The sequence below is a fragment of the Plecotus auritus genome, assembly GCF_963455305.1.
Source record: "Plecotus auritus genome assembly, chromosome: 4".
NCBI classification, from domain to species: domain Eukaryota; kingdom Metazoa; phylum Chordata; class Mammalia; order Chiroptera; family Vespertilionidae; genus Plecotus; species Plecotus auritus.
The window spans coordinates 162,216,532-162,239,519 of NC_137775.1; the positions used below are offsets into that span (position 1 = coordinate 162,216,532).

Below are 22,988 nucleotides of genomic sequence, written 5' to 3' on the forward strand. Positions count from 1 at the left end.
GGAGGTCGCGCCGGGGTCCCGCGCCTGGGGGCCCTCGCCGAGGGGAAGGCGGGGCAGCGGCGGCTGGAGGGGTGGTGAGGGCGGGGCGGGCAGCGGTGCTGCGCCGCGGTTCTTTTTCCCCGAGCGCCCGAAACTCGGGGCTGAGAACTTCCCTCCGCCCTCGCCCCGCGCCCCGGGCGACCCGGCTCCCGCACCTGGTCCCTGGCCCGCCCCCGCCCCTGCTCCGGCCGCGCCGCCCCCACGGCCCGCCGCGCCGCTCTGGGTTACAAAGGAGGGAAAATGAGCCGGGCGGCGGCGGCGCGGCGCGGAGCCACTACGGCCGCGGCGATGGTGGCCGCCCCCGGCACCACGTAGGAGGCGCCCGCCCGCCCAGCGGTGGCCAGGCCTGAGCGGAGCCCGCGGCTCGCTGCCCGAGCCCTGCGCGTCGCCTCCCGGGCGGAGGAGGAGGCGGAGGCGGAGGCGGAGGCGCCGCCTTCCCCGCGCCTCGCGCTCGCCGTTGTCTGCGCTCCGCTCTGGACCAGTTTGGGGAAGTTGCCGTGGCCCGGTGTCGCCCAGATGTGCGACCTCATTGAACCGCAGCCGGCCGAGAAGATCGGCAAGATGAAGAAGTTGCGGAGAACTTTGTCGGAGAGTTTCAGTCGCATCGGTGAGTGGCGCGCTGCCCGGGCGCTTGGCCCGGCGCCCCCGGCGTCCGCTCCTGCTGCCCCGCGCTCCTGGCACCGGCGATGCCTCGGCGACCTGGCTCGCGTGGGGTGTGCTGAGCTGCGCGCGGACGATGGAGGGAACATCGTCCGGGACCTGGGGGAGGCCGGCGACACCCCTTTCCTTCAGGATCTGGGGTTTCATTTGTGGATTATTTTAAGCCTACAATTTGGGTTTCCCGTCCTCGCTGCTACCGCTCGGGCTTTCGCGCCCGCGGGGGGACAGGCGAGGGGAGCCCCTGCCCCCGCCGCACGGGGGACTGGGCGGCTGCGTGGGTCAGTTGTCATTTCGTGTTGGGTGTTGAGTCAGTAATCGGGCTTTGGAAATTGGTGGGACGTTGCGTTGTGCCCTGGCATTGTTCAACACAGCGAACCTAAAGAGAAGTGGGACAGGTACCTTGGGACCTTTTGTTCGGTACTCAGGTCCTCGAAAGCGAAATTTGGGTGTTCCGTCACGAGGTCTCTGAATTTTTCCATTGCTGCAGGGAAATGCGCGCTGTGAACTTGTCAGGACATTTGGGAATGTCTCCCGAACTTCTTCCCTGTAGTAGAGCTCCAGGGCTCTTATTGTCTTTTCAACCAACCACCCAGCCAACCAGCGGCCCGACAAGTGAAAACCGACCGAGAAATGTTTAGAACATTTAAGAACAAGTTCATGTGACAGACTGTAACTGGGTGACAACAGTGTCACGTGGAATGGGTTTGCTAGATTTCTAGGGTTGGCCATAGAAAACCCCCTTTAAACCTTAATACCGTGGCTGGCACCTCACATAACTTTCATGTATACAGCTAACTGCTTTCAGCAAGAAAATCGTGCTGGCACTAAAAATCCTCAGAAGCCTAGCCTTTGTTTCACTTTTTTTTTTTTTTTAACGTGTCATCTACGTTAATGAAGGTGTTAATGGGAATTAAGCAAGAGGTTCTTCAAAATAAAACTCTGGAGTGCACATGAGTATTGTTGTCATCCTTCTATCCATTCATTTAAAAAATTACGATGTAAGTGCATTGGAAAATACGTAAACTTTCTCCCAGTTAAACAAAACATGGGTCAACATTTAGTTTTTTTTTAACTTAAAATTTCACATTGGGATACCAAATCTTTCCCAAGATGACTGTAAAGTTACTGTGTGAACCCAATATTTAGTCCCGGTTTTATTTATTACATGTATTGGCTATTTGCAGTTCCACTTTTACATTTAGGGATGCCTGTGGTCTGTACATTCAAATGAAGTTTGGAAGCAAGAAGAGGGAAGGGGACAAGGTGTTGAGTTGGTGTTCATTATTAAGGAGGATGTGTCAGCTCCCACCCCCACCATCACAGAGGCGGTCTGCAGTCCATTAAGCGCTGTTCTAAAACACATTAACTGTATATTTACTAATGCTAATGACTCTGTTGGAGCCCTTCCAGTTTTTTTTTTGTTAAATAATTCATTGCAATTGAATCTCAGTAAGAAACCAAGGACATTAATATAAAAATTCCTTATGTTTAAAGAATTCCAAGGTTTTGATGGACAATCAGTAAAATTTAGATTAACTACAGTGCTGTCAAATGGGGTGTTAGTTAATTGGATTTTCTAGCTTCCTGAGATTTAGTGATGTGAAACTCCTTTTGATTCTGGCTCTTGTTAAAATGTCTTCTAAGATCTAGTAGATTTTACTTCCTTTTGGAAACGGTACAGTGCAGTAAACATAGCTGATTATTGTATTGATGGAAAGTCTTGATTCTGAATATCCTATCTCATTCTGGAATACTGGAAAAGGAGATAAAGAGATTTAAAGTGATTATGATTTAAGCCCAAGACATTTATTCGAAGTAGCATTACAGAAAAATGAACCTTTGTTATCCATATATTTTCTTGATGTGGTGTTTACAAAATCAAAAATCAATGAAAGCAATCTGATTAGTTACGGATTTTAAGGTATTGGAGGCTGTTGAATTGAGGTTTTATGATGGAATTACGTAGTACACAGGTAAAGGGTGTTGTGGGCTGTGTGTCACACAGACTGGGGATTTCTGGTGTTGCCACTTGTCGCTGAATGACCTTGGACAGGTCCCTCAACTTCTGAGCTTCAGTTTTTTGTGTGCAAATCAATTTTGTTCGGGGCATTAGTGGAATAATACATATGAGGTCCTGTGTGCTATGTAATACTCAATAGATGCTCACAATATGTTATTATCATTATTTGTGATGGCGTCATACTGACATAATTGATCTTCTGGTGGGAAACAAGAGAAGTAAGGGAAGAAGTGGCCCCTGACTTTACAGTAGAGCTAGCCTGAAAGCAAGGTAGGTTTTGGAGTTGGACTCACATGTCAGAGTATAAACTTCCTTTCTCTAGGAGAAAATCCAAAGAAGGGTGAAGAAATGCATTCAAATGAATATGAAGAAATGTCATTTCTTTGAAAGTAGGTGATTTCAATAGTATTTATGGTTTTCTGCTAAATAGTGTCAGTGTATTGGTTTATTTAGGAATTACAATAGTTGTCTCATGTTTTTTTCTTTTAAATTTAGGTTAGTATAAACAAAGACAAATGGGAATTTGTTAATTAATTGTTTAGGGGTTTAATTAATTAGTTAAAGGGGGTTTTGAACCCCCTTTTTTTTCTGCTTGTTGTGTACCTTGGGCAACTAGCAGAATTTCCCCAAACCCCATAGTACTCATTTGTCAATTTTCTTAAGGTTGTTGTGAAGATTTAATTAGATAAAATACATAAAATATCTAGTGCAATATGTGTCACATGATGGAGATCATTCCTGGAGGCTATTATTCTTCAATTATTTTGTGTATCTTCTATCTTTCTCCTTTCTTTATTGGTACTTCATGAGGAGATCAAAGAATACGTGTTTATTCCTGTTAAAATTCCAATATCACAACATATTCATTCACTTTAACCAATCTGTGATGGCTTTTGAAATGAACATACTGACTTTATTTTGCTTTTTTAGTATGATTCAAAAGTGTAGCTTGCTGTGTGATAAAATATACAGTATTATTGTTTAGCCATAGAAAGTAGTAATCATTCAGCTACAGAAAATAAGGGTGATTTTTGAAAGTAAGTGATATCTAATCAGTGTTTATTAATAATAATTCTGACTACCTGAAAGTGGCAGTGCTAATGTGTAATTTATTCCTACGTGAAAGATCATGCCAACTTTGTCATTGCCCATCTCGAATACAGCTGATCTGAGATTACTGCATTGTAGAAGGTCTAATAAAACACATTGGCTTTCAAGCCATGGCACTCTAATTTACGACATCTGCCAGGGAGTGATTGTTATACAGCTATGGTTCTTTTATAATATGGGTGTAATTGAATTTCAAAGTCATCCATTGATTTCATTAGTATTTATGGTTTACTGCTAAATAGTGTCTGTGTATTGATTTATTTAAGAATTACTCTACTAGTAGTTGTCTCATGTGTGTGTTTTTTTTTTAATTTAGGCTAGCATAAACAAAGACAAATGGGAATTTGTTAAATTTTTAGAAAGTTTATATGAAAATTTATTTATTTATTTATTTATTTTGTTTATTTATTTTTTTGCTAGTGGTTATTGTGTTTGTTTTATGTTTTTTTTTTAAATTGTTTCAAGTATTACATATGTCTCCTTTTCCCCCCGATTGACCCTCCCTCCACCAGTCCCACCCCTTAGGACTATCCCCTACCGCCCCAGTGTCTGTGTCCATTGGTCATGCCAAAATGCATGTATAAAAGTGCTTTGGTTTATTTATTTATTTTCGAATGTTAGCCTAGGAGGAAAAAGCCTTCCTGTAATATCTGGTATAAGAGTAAGGTCAAAGTGACATTTCATCATATTCATTTGAATGTATTTCTTCACCCTTATTTGGATTTTCTCCTAGAGAAAGGAAGTTAATACTCTTTGATATTTGAGATGAAACCCATGTATTCCATTTCTTTAGAAGAATTTTTTGGGAGAACTGAGTAAAAGGAAGAGTCTGTGGTTACACTGAATTTTTGGGTTCGTTACCTTGTGCTATAAGTGTGTAACTCTAGAATCCAGTTGTCATTTGATAAGTCCGTTCTGTCAGAAAAGAGAAATGTAAAAGAAATGTAAGAAAAGTTGAAACAAAATTTAGCTGTTCTCCCTCCTCAATGTAGTTTCAAAAGATTTTAATTTGAAAAATATGAAATGAATTCATATCAAGGATCCTTTCATAAGAGAGCATAGTGTATGGTTTTCATATGCCAAAACTTTAGAATGTCTCAAATGTAAGGTGTTGTCTTTTTGCCATTGAGATACATAACTCATTAATTCAACAACTGATTAATTATTGAGTACATGCTATTTCCTAGATATTGTGCTGGCATTGATACTGGTCCTTGTCCTCACGACTTTAAGAGAAGACAGGCCAATGAATGGACATAGACTATGTGTATAGTGAAAAATTCTACCTTGAAGATTGGCATAATTTGCTGTTGGAGAACATAGGATGGGTATCTCTTTAGTCTTAGTGAGATCATGGAATGCTTTCTAGAGGAAGCAATGTCTGAGCAGAAGAATGAATAGAAATCTGATTATCTTAAATGGCTTAATACATGCTCCGCTGTTAACCCAGAAACATGTAATATGCTTATTACTCCACGATATCTATGAAGACAATTGTGGGCTTACATTTATGTGAATGATTGATGACAATCAGGGAATGTAATCAATAATGAGATGTAGTGTGCTTGTTTAGGTCATCAGTGACTGATAAATATTTGGAAATGACACCTTTAATTGGCCTTTGTTGTTACAACTGTTCTTCAGGGCAAGGTTTCCTGTAAGGTGTCAGTGTAGCAATAGAGGGTTTAATGAAGCAATAGACTTCTTGGTTCTCCCCTGTAGTATCCAGGACTCGAGAATAGTGTGTAGGGGAGAGAATCTGGCTCCCTGCTCTTATATCTTAGAAAATACACCTGCAGTTTCCTCTTCTATTTCCTCTTTTTATCTACAGACCCCACATCTTTATCCAGAATGTTGGAGGAATTGGCATGATTGGGGGGGGGGGGGCAAGAAGGAAATAGTCCACTCTGGGTATTGAAGAATTCTGGTTTTCTGCTTTCTTCATCTCTCAACTTGAGGGTCTTCATTCCATATTTGCAATTCTCTAAGGGATAGTATCAATTCTAATTATTTTTAAAAAATATATTTTTATTGATTTTTAGAGAGAGAGGAAGGAAGAGAGATAGAAACATCGATGAGAGAGAAATATCATTCATTAGCTGCCTCCTGCACACCTTCTATTGAGGATGAAGCCTGCAATGCTGGCATGTGCCCTGACCAGGAATTGAACTCGTGACCTCTTGGTTCATGGGTCAACGCTCAACCACTTTGCCACACCAGCTGGGTTCAACTCTAGTTCTTATTGGATGCTTTGCTTAAGAAAAACCATGGCTAAATTTCCAGAACTTTTATCATGTTTTTACATTTAGAAGTTTGTACTGTGAATTATAAGCTTGCTGCTATTTGTATCTTGTATGGCAGCCTCAAAATGATTTCCATTAATCTCTGTTAAATGTGCTAGGTCTGAGGCTGGACAATAGTTGACTTCGTATTTGAAATCAATGAGCTAATCATTTCTATTTCAAATATTGTGATTTTTTTTAGATGGAACCATTTGTCTATACTTAATTTATGTAGGTCACTAATATTTTATAGCAGAATCACTAGTCACGTATTTTAATTAAAGGACATGCCTTGGGTTGAGGGAGTGAGGGTATAGTCTAGTAACATTGTTGACTAGTATTTAAAGAAAACCTTCTAGATGAGTAGTTTTACATTCTAAGTTAAAATTTAACCATTCAGCACTAACCCTAGCTATCAAGAGCACCTAGGATCTTGTATATGTATTTCTATCAAAATAGATTATTTGAGATAGGTTATTAATGTAAATTTAATAAAATACATAATAAAATATGTGTAATTGAATGTGAAAGAAGCCATTTGAGACTGGCACAATAGGACTTTCTTTTAATTTTTCCATTCAGAAGAAATTGTTCTAAATTAAAGGAAGTAGAGGAATCTATTTCAGATCAGTATCTTAGGCAAAAGGGGAAGGCTAAGAATTAAACTTTCAGGAACATTTTATCTCCCTCAACCTGTCCTCATTCCCCTTAATGCACCACCATAACCACATACTTACTGATGTTTTAAAGAGACAAATTTTTACTATGAAACAGAAAAATAATCTTTTTAGGATTGCTAGCCTATACCATATAAGCTTTGATATGATAACTCCAGCTGAGGCACATGACTTCTCTCGAAGCTTAATTGCCAAAATAATTTGCTTTCCATTGCTCTTGTCAGAACATGGCTTTCCAAGTAAGAGCTACCCAAGTACTTCTATCTGGAGTAGAACTATCCAGTCTAGTCGAGTAAATGCCTATGCACAATTCTGTAAATTTGAAACATTTCTCCAACGGGTGGTTTCATTTAAATTAGCTACTTTCTGCATTCCGTTAATATGAAACATTCTAAGTAATTGTAGGATTACAATTTAAGGAACGAGGTGTTTGCCAACTATGCACGAAATACTTCTCTTTCTCTTTTTCAGTTCTGAAGCCATATAGATTTAAAATACATTTCAAGCATTCACTAGTTCCTATAACATATTCTGAACGTATTGTTTCCTTTGTTGATACTTTGTTGTACAGTTTCTCATGTTGAGAAGTTTGAATTATGTAGCTGCAGTGCGTATTGTACGTGCGTGGTCTTGCATCGTTGTACTTAGATTTTTCTCAGTGTGGGACTCTCATTCAGGGCCCTGTGAAGAGTAGGTGTCATCCTAGCAGCTGGTCTGGGAGCTCCATAAACCATGCGTAATGATGCAGGCTCAAAACCCAGAAGTTTAAGGGGAAATTTCTTTAATCTTACTTTTTGATTTTTTTTTCATACTTTCATTTAAACATTTTAACATTTTCCTACAACAGAAGAGGTAGGGGAAGGATACGCATACTTCTTTTCCATACTTGGGAAGACAGTCTCATTTACATATGTATGAGAGTGTTTCACAAAGATGCATGCTGTGCAATTCTCTCTCCCATTTGCAGTTTTCATCTTTGTATCATAACATTGTTATTCAGGTTGGGGTACAGTTTTACTTTCTGAAATGAAAACACCATACTGCTTTAGTATTTTTTTCTGTTTTCTAGAACTTAGATACTTGGCCTCTTTTTTGAGATGTTTCACAATAACTGTTTCCTTTCCTTTTTTATTTTATAGCTTTGAAGAAAGACGACACCACCTTTGACGAGGTAGGTTAAATTTCTTTATCTAATGTTAGATGTATTTAATTACTGCCAAGTAAAGTCAATAGGTGCCAACTTCACACTTAGAAACTGAAAAAAAAAAGCCTTCAAAAAACCAACAAGAGGTGATATCTCTTTAGTTACACTGTATTATTTGTCCATTTTAAATCAGTCGAATGAGTGAACAAAAATATGTCTTTTCAAATTAACAAACACACGGAAGACCCCGCAGGCCTTGGTGGTGCTGCCTTGCTGGAGGCAGTGCTGGCCCAGCGCAGTGTGCTGTGCGTGCGCAGGGCCGGCTTGGAGCCGCAGGGAGGCTGGGCACCGCAGCGCCCTTGCACACCTCCTCTGGATCAGGGTGCGATGCCATGTTGACGCCACGTATTGTCTGTCAGACTCCCAGAGGACGAGCTGGCTTTTCCCGTTCTAGTTTTCCTGTGCTTTGTATATCAGATCCTTCTTTCTCTACCTGCCGCACAGTAGCAAAACAGCCTGGTCGAGCAAGGCAGAGGTAATTAATAGCGTTCTGAATGTGATTTTTCAATTGTACTCTTTCCTCAGTTTTTCCTGTATCAGTGGGGATCACCAGAGAAATAATGTGTTTTCAAAACCTTCTCAACAGTGCTATAAAGTGGTGTTTCATTGTCACCATCCGAAGCCAGGGTAATTGATCTGTGTTGTAAACTGGGCCACATGTGTATACGTATATACATATTACATGTTTATCCATGAACACAGATGTGTCTATACGATGGGCTTATCCTGAAGGCTAACGAAAGCCTAGATTCGTTTGGTGTGGCTCACCGCGGCAGATTCCATGAAAGATGCTACCTGTCACCCTCTGCTGTAGTGCTTCCGAGAGGAAAGGACATTGGTGAGCCTGGCAAGTCCTCTTGGCCCCGTGGCCGGCTGTGGCGCAGGGCAGGACCGCTCAGGGGAACCTGCTCCAGACCGGGATTTCTGGATGGGGCCGGCGTCATTTGGCTCTCACGGTTGGCTGCTTCGGCTGCTGCACCTGCTCCTTTTCCCGGGCCCAGCTCTGCAAAGCTGTGTCCCTGGACTCCAAAGCCACTTCCCCTGCCAGCCTTTCTGAAACAGCCTATAAAACTTACTTACTCTAGACCTGAGGCAATAGAGGAATCTTTTCTTCCCCGTCTGCAGTAGTAATAATGATGTTCTCTAACCCCGTATTTCTGGGATTTCAGCAGGGTTACTGACGTGTTTGTAGGAGAGTATTTTCTTCCTTCTCAGAAGAAATCAATGTGAGAATATTGGGCACCTTTTCTCTATAAAGAAGAGCCTCCCCTCTAATTATGGAGGTAATGTAAGCTCTCACAAAAAAGAAAAATAAGAAAGGAGCAAGCAAAGTCTCCTAGATCCTATTAGCCAGTTACAACCACTGTTGCAAGTTCTTCTTGCTTCTTTCCTCGTGTTAAAAAACAACCGGAAAACCACAGCCCACATATTATATAGCCGGCTCTCTTCCTTCTCACCTAGACCACACATGTTACTTTCCTATATTTTTACACATGACTACTAATCATCCTTAGCCATGCAAAACACCTCTTGTTTAAATGCTATTGTTAATGATTGTATGCTATGCTGCAATGTGGCTGTGACATGTGGCTTTCCAAAAAAGCTGAGGCTGGAGCCTAGATGAAAGTTAAGGATGTATATACCAGACCCATTAACTACCCATCCTCCATTACCCCAAAATCTCTGCATAAAGTCTGGATTTTGTAATTTGGGAAAAATTACCCTTAGCTTTTACGATGTGTTTTCCTTCCTCGGTGCCACAAGAGGTTGGTTAAATACCTCCGACCGGTAGACCTCAGAATGCTACCCCTGGAAGAGACATTGAAGGGTGCTTGGCCCACATCATCATTTCACAGATGGAGAAACTGAGGTCTGGAGGAGCCTGGGAGTTTCCAGTTAATCGGGGGAAGACCCAGGTCAGCAGCCTGGGAAGAGCAGTAGTAAAGGCTGCCTGGGTATAAGGCAGGGGTCCTCAAACTACAGCCCGCAGGCCACATGCGGCCCGCCGATGACATTTATCCGGCCCACTGGGTGCCGCTGCCTGTCCTGCTTAGCAGCCGACTCGTCCTAGGCCCGCAGTGCGCATAGGAATTTGTTCATAGTTTTTTTTTAAACTATAGTCCGGCCCTCCAACGGTCTGAGGGACAGTGAACCGGCCCCCTGTTTAAAAAGTTTGAGGACCCCTGGTATGAGGAAACCCTAACTTAGCCATTTTCTCAAGAGCAATTGATTGACTCTTTCCAAGCTTTTTACAAAATTGTGAGGATTAAATCAGCTAAGAATCAAGGTTCCAGAACAGTGATGGGCACATAGGAAATGTCTCAGTATTGGTATTATCGTTGTCCTTGTCTTCCTCCTCCTCCTCCTCACTGAAGCTCTCACCACGACATCTACCTTCTGTAGTTGGGGTTGGGAAGCAGGCTACAAGGTTGATTTAGTTCCAAATTAAGAATTAGAGTTATGAGGAGAGTTATTTCAGATATTCCACTAGAATTTCGTATAAGCTTTTGTATGATGATTTGCATATTAATTAAAACTAAAATGATTGTCTAAACCTACTACATTGCACGTCATTCCAGGTCATTCTGAGGATGACTGCGTTCAGCTTTGTGATCCCTTGGGTGTCTTGCACATGGATAACAGCCAATAACTACCTATTGAATTAGAGTCAATATCTGTTGCCAATAAGGAGAGCAAGTGTTGAACTGAGTGTCAGACGATGTGAGTTGTCATTTGCCAGTTCCTACCTAGCGGGCAAGTCATTTAATTTACCCAGGGCTCACTTTCTCATTTGTAAAGCCAATCAGTTAGACTACCACCTTCAGCTTGCTTTCTTATGTTTAAATGTATGATAGAATTCTCTGTAACAATCAACATAAAATTACAATTTTACCAAGATCAGAAAAGAGCCCCAGATCTGTGATTATATAAACAGGAAGTCAGTGACTTCTAAGGTCCTCTTCAGATTATAGCGATAGAAGTTTTCTTGAACTTGTTTTGTGATCTTACCATTTGAATCTTAAAACCCGGGGGTGGGTCAGCATCTTACATAGGCATCGGGATGTGGCAGCTTTTCCCCCTCTCAGTATTTCTGAGCTGGAGCTCATTGGCTCTGTGGCCTCCTACAGAATGCCTGGAGCTGGAGTCTAGTTGCTACTCCTTGGTTTACAGAGAGGATTTTTCTAGGGTGTGTGTACATGTTTGACCTTGAATGGAGAAGAAAAAAGTATAGACCTATTTGAAAAATATGTTTATTTACTTGTTCTTAAATAGGCTGCAATAGCCTGACTGGAATTTATTAATTTTCATAACCAGCCTGGAATTTATTCAGGAACTGCCCACTAATGCTTGCTGTAGAGAGAAGATGAGAGGCACTTTGGAAGTTAAGATTTGAGGGCCTCAGGTAGTTACATTGGTAGGTAGTTTTATTGGAAAAGGGGATTTTGTTGAGGCCATCATATTTGGAAAAAGGATGTTCTAAGGATGATCATTTTGCTCTGAATTCATTGTGCATTTGGGTCCCGATTAAAATATGAAGCATTTTATGCTCTATGGGTTTAATCTGCACATTTGATGTGGACAGACTAATCATCATCCTATCTAATAAAGAGGGAATATGCTAATTGACCATCACTCTGTCACAAAGATGACTGCACCCACAGCTGAGGCCAAGTTCCCTTAAGGAGCCTTAACGAGCAATCAGCAGGGACCTGAGGCTATGCCCTCCCCTGCCCCCATGGGGCTTGACAGGGGACCTCAGGCCACGCCCCCTGCCCTAGTGTCAGGCTGGGGGACCTCAGGCCTCACCCCCTACCTGGCGGGCTTGACGGGGGACCTCAAGGTGCGCTTCTCGTATCTATTAAAAGAGTAATATGCAAATTAACCATCACTCTGCTACACCCACAAGCCACGCTCACCAGCCAATCAGGAGTGAGTATGCAAATTAACCCAACCAAGATGTCTGTGGCCACGGAGCGAGCAGGAGGCTTGGGTTTCCCCGGCAATGGAGGAAGCCAAGCTTCTGCAGCCCTGGCCTGCCTTGGCCTCCGTTCAAGGCTACAAAGTTTCAATTACAGAAGATAAATAAATCCCAACAAAAATGGCTGCGGCCACGAAGCAAGCAGGAGGCTTGGCTCCACTCCAGGCTACCAAGTTTCAATTATAGAAGATAAATAAATCCCAGATACCAGGGCCTCCACTTGTGTCGCTGGGGGGCGTGGCTGGCCTGCAAACCACCACAGGCCCCTCACCCAGGCCTCCCCACGCCCCAAGGGAACCCCCACCCTGATCCGGGATATCCTTCAGGGCAAACCAGCCGGCCCCCACCCGTGCACCAGGCCTCTATCCTATCTAATAAAAGAGTAATATGCAAATTGACCATCACTCTAACACACAAGATGGCTGCCCCCATGTGGACACAAGATGGCCACTACAAGATGGCATGCAGGGGAGGGCAGTTGGGAGGGATCAGGCCTACAGGGGAGGGCAGTTGTGGGCGACCGGGCCTGCAGGGGAGGGCAGTTGGGGGGGAACCAGGCCTGCAGGGGAGAGCAGTTGGGGGTGACCAGGCCTGCAGGGGAGGGCAGTTGGGGGTGACCAGGCCTGCAGGGGAGGGCAGTTAGGGGTGACCAGGCCTGCAGGGGAGGGCAGTTAGGGGTACCAGGCCTGCAGGGGAGGGCAGTTAGGGGAAAACAGGCTGGCAGGGGAGCAGTTAGGCATCAATCAGGCTGGCAGGGGAGTGGTTAGGGGGTGATCAGGCTGGCAGGCAGAAGCGGTTAGGGGCAATCAGGAAGGCAGGCAGGTGAGCAGTTGGGAGCCAGCAGTCCTGGATTGTGAGACGGATGTCCGACTGCCCATTTAGACCCTATCCTACCGGGATCGGGCCTAAACGGGCAGTCGGACATACCTCAAGGGGTCCCAGAGTGGAGAGGGTCACCCCCCCATGCACGAATTTCGTGCACCAGGCCTCTAGTTTATAAGGATATCCCAAATAAAATTTTATTGGTTTTAGTTTATTCTTTTGTTGTTTTGTTTCCCCTCAAAACTTCCTCCCTCCCCCCACCCCGAACTTTTTTGATTTTTGGATCCTTAGGGTTTGACATAGTACATGGCCAAAATGAAGGGGCCAAATAAAAATTTTTGGAGAAACAAATGGTTAAGCCCTATTGAAGGATGAAAGAACATTGCTATTTTGTGTCATCGTTTTAAGTGGACACAGTGTTTTTAGTGACATTATGATGAGAGCTAGGAAGTGTCAAATTCATAACTGTGATACTATTACAGAACTTTCCAAGTTTCTTTCTCACCTTTGGTCCCCAGTAAATGGCATGGCATGTCCCCTGAGTGGATCCATTCTTCCTGGGGCAGTGAACAATAGCTATACTATGAATTCTGGTAAATTTTTGATCTTATTTTTTAAAATTTTATTTGTTTTAAAATAATAATACCTAAAATGTGAAAGGTCAGAAATATAATTAATCTGCCCCAATGTAAAATTACCACACATAAAACCTTTTGAACTTTGGAAGCAAAAAGTTCCAATTAAGTGTACATATATGTGTATAGAAAGAGTTGGAAAAGTCGAAAGCCACAGCAATTCATGAATGGTTCTTGTGCATAAATTAGGAGGTTAAACTGTGTAGTTTTAGTTCTGCTTTATGCCTCGGTTACTTTAGCTCAGATAAGTTGTCAGAACAAAGTGCTGACTATGCTTGGCTCTTTGGGGAGAAATACAGAAATTTTATTGACTAAAATAAACCTTTTAAATGTGAAGAGTTTTATTTGTTTATGGTATATGATCTAGATAGTTAAGCACTTATTTGTATGGGGGGAAAAAAAAGGTGGTCACTTATGAATTTTTCTAATTGTTCTTTACTCTGCTCAATTATTTCATGTTTGCGAAGTATAAGAGACTGCCAACACATTTTGCCATTTTCTAGCTGTTTTATTTTTTATCTGCTAGAAAAGTGTGTACAAAGCCTATTAAATAGCTTCACATTTTTACATTTGAACTGTAACTTCTTCAAGTACCTTCTTCTAGGTTAACTTGCTTCCTGTCCACTGAATGTGATCATTCTGTGAGATGGATGGGGGCAGTATCCATTGATTTCAGCTTCTAGTCCATGCCTCTCTTGGCTATCTATAATAATAAAAGCCTAAGTGGCCATCGCAACCAAACGGATGACGGAACAGACTGTGTGGGGCGACCAGGCCGGCAGGGGGATCAGTGAGGGGCGACCAAACGACTGAGCAGCAGGCTGTGTGGGGCGACCAGGCCAGCAGGGGGTTAGTGAGGGGCAACCAGGCTGGTGGGGGGGCAGTTGGGGGTGACCAGGCCAGCAGGGGGGGCATTTGGGGGCGACCAGGACAGCAGGGGAGGAAATTAGGGGTGATCAGGCAGGCAGGCAGGTGAACAGTTAGGAGCCAGTGGTTCCGGATTGTGAGAGGGATGTCCCACTGCCAGTTTAAACCTGATCCTGGGAGATCAATCAGAGATTGGGTCTAAACCAGCAGTCGGACATACCCTGAGGGGTCCCGGATTGGAGAGGGTGCAGGCTGGGCTGAGGGGAACAACCCCCCAACTCCCCCCCCCCGCCCCCGTGCATGAATTTCATGCACCAGGACTCTAGTTTTGTATAAAGATGTAACTATGACACTTACCTGCAGTGATAAGTGTGGCGCTGATTTTTATGAGAGGTAGAGTCCAGGGGTTAGGTACATATACAATTTGGGGATATTCCTGGTCATTCTTTTCCATCTATTGAGGGTAGTGGAAGTTGTTGCAGTCTTTTCTCACCCCAACCATCATCATTGGAGGCCTCAGGGTCTGTGTGAATGATGTATGCATTGTATACAAGGGTCTCACTTCAGACTTCCTTGACTTTCTCATCTAAAATAATAAATCCCAGCCTGGCCGGTATGGTACAGTGGTTGAGCATCGACCTATGAACCAGGTTGTGGGTTTGATCCCCAGTGTGGGGTGTGATGGAGGCAGCTGATCAGTGATTCTCTCTCATCATTGATGTTTCCACCGCTCCTGCTCCCTTCCTCTCTGAATTCAATAAAAATATTAAAAGAAATAATAAACCCCAGTAATAACCTTCCCTTCCTCGCTCTCTCACTCCGGCTGCACTCCCTCTGTCTCTTCTTCGTCACTGGCTTCCAGTTTCCAGATAACCCCTCCTTTGCTTGTGCTGTCCCATTCTTCCAGCCCACAGTCCGTCCCCTGCTTCCCTGTTCATTTATGGCACATCGCTCTCTTGCCAGTATCCTCAATGGCCTTGCCCCTTTGTAAACGTAGTAGACTCTGCCAGCCCTTGATTTTGAACTGGCGTCTTTTCCTTTCTTGCCAAGAGCTGCTGGAGGAAATCACTCCACAGCGTAAGTACATTCATCGTCTCCAGCCTCAGCTGGGGCCTGAGGCAGCTGTGCACACTGTGGGGCTGGCCTTGTTCCCGCTGAAACCTTTCTGCTCTCCCCAAACCTCCCAGCAACCCTCCTTCCTTTAAGTAGATGACTTTCCCTCTGTTAGTTTGCTAGAGTTGCCATAGAAATTCACTGCAAACTGGGTGGCTTAAAATGACAGAAATGCCGTGTCTCACGGTTTGGAGACCAGAAGTCTGAAGTCTAAGTGTCGGCAGGGTTGGTTTCTTCTGAGGTCTGTGAGGGAAGGATGTATGCCAAGCCCCTTTCCTTACCCTGTGGATGGCCACCTTCTCCCTTTGCTTCTTCACATCGTCTTCCCTCGATTTGGTATTTTCCCTTTTTATAGGGACATCAATCAAACTGAATTAGGGGCCCACTCTGCTCCAGTAGAACCTCATCTTAATTTAACCAATTACATCTGCAAGGATCCCATTTCTAAATAAGATCACATTCAAAAGCCCTGGGGGTTAAAGGACTTCAACATAGGAATTTTTTTGGTGGAAAAAGTGCAACGCATAACTCCCTCCAGCTTCTTAGAACACCTAATGCCATTCGGCATCAGCACCTCGCCCACACGGGTACCTTCATTTGCTCCAATCTTACTCCCCACCCCCACCCCATCTTGGAGGAGGGTTGTCTTTCCCGTGCTAGGCTAGTTCCTCCTCCTCTCCTCTGGATTCCTCCCGCTCCCTTCCATGCCAGAAACTGTATAATTGAGCCTTTCTTATCTACATTTTCTGTTTCTTCCTTTGTGTCTAGGTGTTACACCACAGGCCCTGAGCGTGGTTAAGTTCCCCATCTCTTTCATCAGACCGGAAACCCTCCGTCCTCTGGTCATGTTTTCATGCCCCCCTCCAGGGGTTTGGCCTTCCCTTGCTTCTGGCTGCCCCGCGATATCATACTCACGTCAGTGTGGCTGACTCAGCTCTCTGAATGCCACACCATGAGGTCCAGCTGCCCACTGGAGGCTTCTGCCTTTGCATTTCAAGGTCCCCTCAGTCTCAGCACTTACAAAATGTTCCTAATTCTTATTTTCCCTAAACCTGCACCCGTCTCTTTCCTATCTCAGCCACTGGCTGTAACAGCCACATGGTTTTCCAGGGCGAAAACCTGACACCATCCCTCCAAGCCCCAAATCCAGGCGTTGGCCCTTGTCCGCTTCTGCCACCTCCATTCCCACCGCTGAGGGGCCCGTCCAGCCTCATCCTGTCTTGCCTGGACTTGCCGTGGTCTAACTGGCTTCCCTGCCTTCAGGTCCAGCTGAATGACAGATCTGAAATACACATCAGGCTCTTCACCCGCCGAATACTTGAAAAGCGTCCCGTCAGCTACAGATTCAAGTCCACACTCCTGCTTGGCTTTCCAGGCCTCTCAGGATCTATCTTTGCCCATCTTTCCACCTTATCAAACAGTCATCTCTTACTTCAATGTCTTCATTGTCATTCAAGCTCCCACGACCTCAGTTCAAGACTCTATCTCTTTTACCTATTTTATCCCAATAACCTCTTAATTGACCTCGTGGTTCCATCTGTTAATCTTCCCAAAATGTCTTTCTTGTCATGATACGTCCTTCCCTTCAATTCAGAGATTTGTGCTTCAGGGGTTTATTGATGTCTGGTTTATGTGAGACTCTGGACATGCTCTCAACCTGACTCTCAGTCTAGCCAGGCTCACATAATTTATCCACTGACATTTATAGGCAGACTAGCTCCTGTTGTCTTGTGGTGTGGGGTCTGGGCACAGACACAGTGTTACTCTTTAGTAAGATTTTATATAACTTTCTATCTTATTTTATTTTCACCATGGTCCGTGTCTACCAACCCTGGAAGATAGGAACCTATCCCATGTAAGATGTCTAGAAATTTACAGATTGTTCTCATTATGCCAGTAAGTCTTTATGTTTCAAATTCAACATTTTGGGTGACTGACTGAAAAAGTACTTGACTTCCTCCTTAATTCTCTCATTGAAAATGTAGTTGAAATTTTCGGAGGCTTGAAACTTTCTGTGCTTCAGTGTCTCCTTCAGTTTGATCACATTTGCCATCTCCCTAATTATGGTAGGCATAATTGCCATAATTATGTCTAGTCCCAGACAGTGCCTAGAATGTCTGGGTAGTGCCATAAAGATTCAGAGAGGAAGTTCATGTCACAAAATGCAAAATGTATGACATTTGGGAGAATTAGTCACTTTCATCTTCCTTAATTCCCAGTAGATTCACAGACAGAATGTTACAGAAGTTGACGGCATGAATAGTGTCTGTTTTCCCTTCCCGAGCACTGCGCATCCCGCGACAGGCCCCTTTGCCTGCAGGGAGTCTCCCCTGGGAGGCGGCTGGTGTTCCCTTTGGGGCAGTGCTTTGATTTGCATGTTTGAATTCATTTGCAGAAAGCTGACCTTTGGTGTGGGAAGTCTCTTCATACAGCCGAGGCACTTACGATTTCCTTCAACAAGTACAGAATGGGCCCAGCTACAGGGAGTCCAGTACACCCACGTTCCTTCTGACTGACATTTGAGCCACTTATTTATAATCTACAGACCCTCAAATTGCTTGGTTGTATTTGAGATAGCTCTGATGCTAGGAACCGTAATGATAATTGAAATCAGCTAAGTAAAGGGTCAGGGCTTTTTTTTTATATTTTGGTAATCATTTTTATTTTTCAATTGCAGTTGACATACAATATTTTATTAGTTTCAGGTAACATGAATCTGACACCATACATAGTTATTAGAATATTATTGATTATATTATGACTATTCTGTTACTACCAATTTGTGCTTCTTAACCCCTTCACCTTTTTCACCCATTCTCCAACCCCCCTCCCATCTGGCAACCATCCAGATGTTCTCAGTATCTATATGTCTGTTTCTGTTCTGCTTGCTTATTTATTTTGTTTTTTAGATTTAATTGTTCATAGGTATGTATTTATTGCCATTTTTTCATATTTTTGATAATGTAAAATTTTTTCTTCTTTTTTATAAAGAAGACTATTATTTCATGTAATATTTGGTGATAATAAATTCTTTCAGCTTTTTTTTTTGTCTTTGTCTGGGAAGCTCTTTATTTTTTTTTTTTTTTTTTTTTTTTTTTTTTTTTTTTTTTTTTCAAATTTTTATTAAGGTATTACATGTGTACATATCTTATCATTTGGGAAGCTCTTTAAATGTTCTTCAATTTTAAAGCTAGCTTTGCTGGGCAGAGTAATCTTGGTCATAGATCCTTGCTTTTCATCACTTTGCATACTTCTTGCCAATCCCTTCTGGCCTGCAAAGTTTCTGTTGAGAAATCAGCACTTATGGGACCTCCTTTGTAGGGAACTAACTACTTTTCTCTTGCGGCTTTTAAGATTTTTCTCTTTGTCTTTAACCTTTTGCATTTTTTTAAAGAAACATTTCTAATTTTTATTCATAAAATTAATCAAAACAGCAACAATAGATTCACAGAGCCACATATCAATCCCAAATGAGGAAGGGAAGAAATATTCCAGAGACATCCTGACACGCTTCAAAGGAATACACACCAGGCTAAAAACCTACAGCTAAACTGTGCTTGCAGAACAGGTTATATTTATTCCTGCATTTTCTCAATAAGTTCTTCCTTACATTTGCCTTTCTCTTTTCCAACTTGTTGAGATTCGCCTTTGCATTCAAGAATTTCTTTACGATCTTTGTCCCATTTCAGCCTGGTGATAACCACCTTGCTCGGTGAATGCCCAGGAGGACAGGTGTGCCGTTAGCCTTCTCACGCTGCACCCACTCGATGTAGATGACATTTCCTTCTGTACACCTGTACTGCCTTGCCGATTTGCTGACCTTTGTAGTGTCCTTGAACCACCTGGCCTCGTCGTCCTTTCAGATGGGCATGGAGTGGGCGTTGTACTTCTGCTGCAGGCCCTTGGAGAGCGGGATGACGTGATCTTGCCACGCACGTGCGAGGGGGCGTTGAAGTGGCATTTGCGGTTTTTGCTGCGGTCCGAGGTCACGAAGGGGTTGAACTTCATGGTGACCGTCTACCTGGCGCCAGAAGTGCCTAACTTTTTGCATTTTAATTATGATGTGTCTTGGTGTGGGACTCTTTGGGTTCCTCTCTTTTTGAACTCTCTGGGGTTCCTGGACTTGTATGTCTATTTCCTTCACCAGGTTAGGGATCCCTTCCTTCCTTCCTTCCTTCCTTCCTTCCTTCCTTCCTTCCTTCCTTCCTTCCTTCCTTCCTTCCCTTCCTCCCTCCTTCTCCCTCCCCCTCCCTCCCTCCCTCCCTTCTTCCTTCCAATAGGTTTTTAATTTCTTGCTCTCTCTCTCCTCCTTCTGCTCCCCCATGATGTGAATGTTGGTATGCTTGAGGTTGTCCCAGAGGCTCCTTACGTTTTGGGGGTTCTTTTCCTTTTTATTTCTCTGATTAGGTATTTTTTTTTTTTTGCTTCCTTGTATTCCAAATCGCGGTTCTGATTCTCAGCTTTCTCTCTTTTTAAGGTTTCTGTGTCCTTTTTCATGCTGTTGAAGTTGTCTCTAAGTTTATCTGCTTTTCCCTTAAGTTCATCGAGCATCATTTTAACCAGTTCTTTAACTCTGCATCTAGTAGATTGCTTGTCTCCGTTTTGTTTAGCTCTTTTTCTGGAATTTTGTTCTGTTATTTCATTTGGGACATGTTTCTTTGTCTCCTCATTTTGGCTGTTTTCCTGTGTTTGTGTCTATGTATTAGGTAGAGCTGCCATGTCTCCCAGGCTTGGGAGAGTGACCTTATGTAATAGGTGTCCTGTAAGGCCCAGTGGCACAGCCTCTCCAGTCACTTGAGCCGGGCACTCCAGGTCTACCCTCTTCGCCCATGTGGGCTGTGTACACTCTCCTCTCGTAGTTGAGCCTTGATTGCAGTTGGCACATGAGTGGGAGAGATTTGCCCCCAGGCCAGTAGGCGGTAAGGATTGGCTGTGACCGCTGTGGTATATCAGCTGTGAAGGGGCCCACCCCACAGAGCAGGACTTAGTTCACTGGGGCTCTGGTGCCTGCTGAGGCCACCCTTTGAGTGTATCCCTTCTGGAGGTGGTTGGGGGGTGCTTCAACATGTTCTGAAACTGTCCAGTCAGTGCGCTGGCTCTGGGACCTCCCCGGAGGTACAGGGCAAGGACAGCTACCACCTATGTTCTGTCCGGGGCTACCTGGCATGAGCTACAAAGCAATCTGCAGATGGCTGCTGCTGGTGCCGGGCCTGGGGCCACGTAGTGAGACGTATAGGGCATGCTGAGGCCAGGTGCTGCTTGTTTGAGAGATTTTAGGAAAGTCTGAAGCATGAGCCAAGACAGGCCATTTGTATGGAAAAGCCACTGGAAACAGCTTGGGTGTGCCTGCAAGTTGGTGGGGTCTCAGGTAATCACATGGATGCCAGACCAGCGCATTCTGAGGCTCTGCCCCTCTTACCAGTCTCGATGTGGCGTCTTCTTTAATCCCCTAGTTGTAGGACTTCCGTTCAGCCAGATTTCAGGCCGTTCTGAATGATGGTTGTTCTATAGTTTAGTTGTGTTTTTGATGTGGTTGTGGGAGGAGGTGAGAACCATGTTTACCTTGACCAGAAACCTCCAGCCATCAGAGGTCAGTATATTTTTTAAAAATTAAGGTCAAACAGGTGTCTTTATTTACTTTTTATGATCCAATGATTTTCTTCTTTGTTACAAATTAAATTTATCGGGATAACGTTGGTTAATAACTATACACTTCGGGTGTACAACTTGGTTACACAGCACCTGTGTACTCTATTGTGTGCTCACCTTGTCAGAGTTTTTTGAGGACTGGAGTCATGGTCTGTGCTTTTAATTTATTTTTTAGTTTTTAAATTTTCTTTTCTTTTTTTTTTTTCCTGCCTTCCCTCCTTTCTTCCTGTCCTGCTCTGTTCTTTCCTCTTTCCCTTCCCTTTCTTTTCCTTCCCATTTCTTTTGTTTAAGCATATGAACTTGGGGATTTTATTTAAACATTTTAAAAAAATGATTTCAGTATATGGCAATACTCTTTGCTACAGTGTCTTATAATGCAACATTGTGTACTTATCTTTTAAAAGTGAGATGAATAGTTTTTATGTGACCCTCGCTGGTTTGGCTCAGTGGATAGAGCGTTGGTCTGTGGACTAAAGGGTCCCAGGTTCAATGCTGGCCAAGGGCACATGCCCGGGTTGCGGGCTCGATCCTCCCCAGTAGGGGGCGTGCAGGAGGCAGCCAATCAGTGATTCTCTCTCATCATTGATGTTTCTCTCTCTCTCCCTTCCTCTCTGAAATTAATAAAAAAATAAATTAAAAAAATAGTTTTTATGTGTAAGCCATTTTAAATAGCTAGCTACTCATTAAATTTTAAATCTTATATGTATGGGTAAGGAATGTGTGGGGAAAAATTTTTAAGGCTCTTATGACCAGTTAAAATAAGTAGAAAAAATTGTTCCAACATGTAATTGTGTACTCAGCCAATATTGTGTCAGGTAGAGTACTTGTTTGACTTTTCACTGATAAACTTTTTTTCCAGCCTGGCCAATCTCGCTTGTAAGTACTGAAATCGTACTTGTAAGAGACTTGAAATTGGACAGAGAATGGGGGAGTCCTAGAGTTGCCAATGCCGTATGCTCATTTGTGTTCTCTCAACCTGTGGACACTGTCATGTGAGATGTCTGCCAAGTGTGATTCTGGAAGGTATCGTTGCACCAGGGAATTACCATTCTAGTCTAGTTGACCTCAAACACATTCTTCCAACTCTGTCGACATGTTCAAGTATGCAAATAATTTCCTTAAAAAATTGTAGAGCAGATTGATGTCAGTCTCTCGGTTGTGTTTTGATGTATTTTCTTATATGGGGAAGAAAAGGGGCTGAGGTGCAGTTAGAGTACCAGGAATTTGGCATATTCCAGAGTTTGCCCAAAAGGAATGTGCCAAGTAGGAAATTATCACCCATGACATATGTCTTGGTGGAAACAAACTGAAATATGTTCCTCTAGTCTGTTTCTTGCCTTAAGGCTGGGCTATGACTATAACTTAGTTACCTTAGAGCATTATTTCTTGTGTTTTAAAGGATTTTGAAAAAGAGCTGGCACCAGTTTTGTGAACAGTGATGGGCTTAGAGGTGAGAGTTTTCTAAATGCTCCCTGAAGATTTTGGTTTGGGCTTCTCCACTCCCCCTACCCCAAGTCACGCCTTGAAAATACTGCTGCTGCAGTTACCGGGGTTATCTTCTGAGTGTACCGCATCCCAGAAGTGCATTTTGATGATAAAAATGATTGATAGCCACTCATCTAAAATGTCTATAACTGAACTAAAAAGGGGTTGAAGATGGATATTGGTACCGTCACACACAGTCTGACTTTTTTTTGAACAGCTCCTGATTTCAGATCATGCATCCTGAATTTTGGTTTAGAAAATATAGCCCTAGTTCTACAGCTGTATATTTCTTGACATCACATTAACTTTCAAGATATTTTAGCCAAAAGAAAAATGAAGACAGTGATAAAACATTTTTAAAGCAGGGCTAAGTAGACATTATTCCACAACATATAAAAATGAGTAAGGATAGCTTAGGGTTATTTTTTCAGTTTCAATGAACATTT

At 43.3% G+C, this 22,988-nt stretch overlaps 1 protein-coding gene and 1 pseudogene across 2 annotated transcripts in view; one reads left to right on the forward strand and one right to left on the reverse strand.

Moving 5' to 3' along the window:
* The first annotated feature begins 407 nt into the window (after positions 1 to 407).
* The window catches only part of CDK14 (cyclin dependent kinase 14), a 553,499-nt gene continuing 530,918 nt past the window's right edge, over positions 408 to 22,988 (forward strand). The window contains exons 1-2 of the mRNA XM_080663151.1: positions 408 to 646; positions 7,928 to 7,959. Of these exons, the coding sequence (XP_080519277.1) occupies positions 556 to 646; positions 7,928 to 7,959 (123 nt within the window). The 5' untranslated portion in view covers positions 408 to 555. The remainder of the gene's footprint in view (positions 647 to 7,927; positions 7,960 to 22,988) is intronic.
* On the reverse strand, positions 18,984 to 19,416 carry LOC308245632 (ribosomal protein uL24-like; annotated as a pseudogene). Its single transcript has one exon. The product of its transcript is annotated as a ribosomal protein uL24-like (transcript).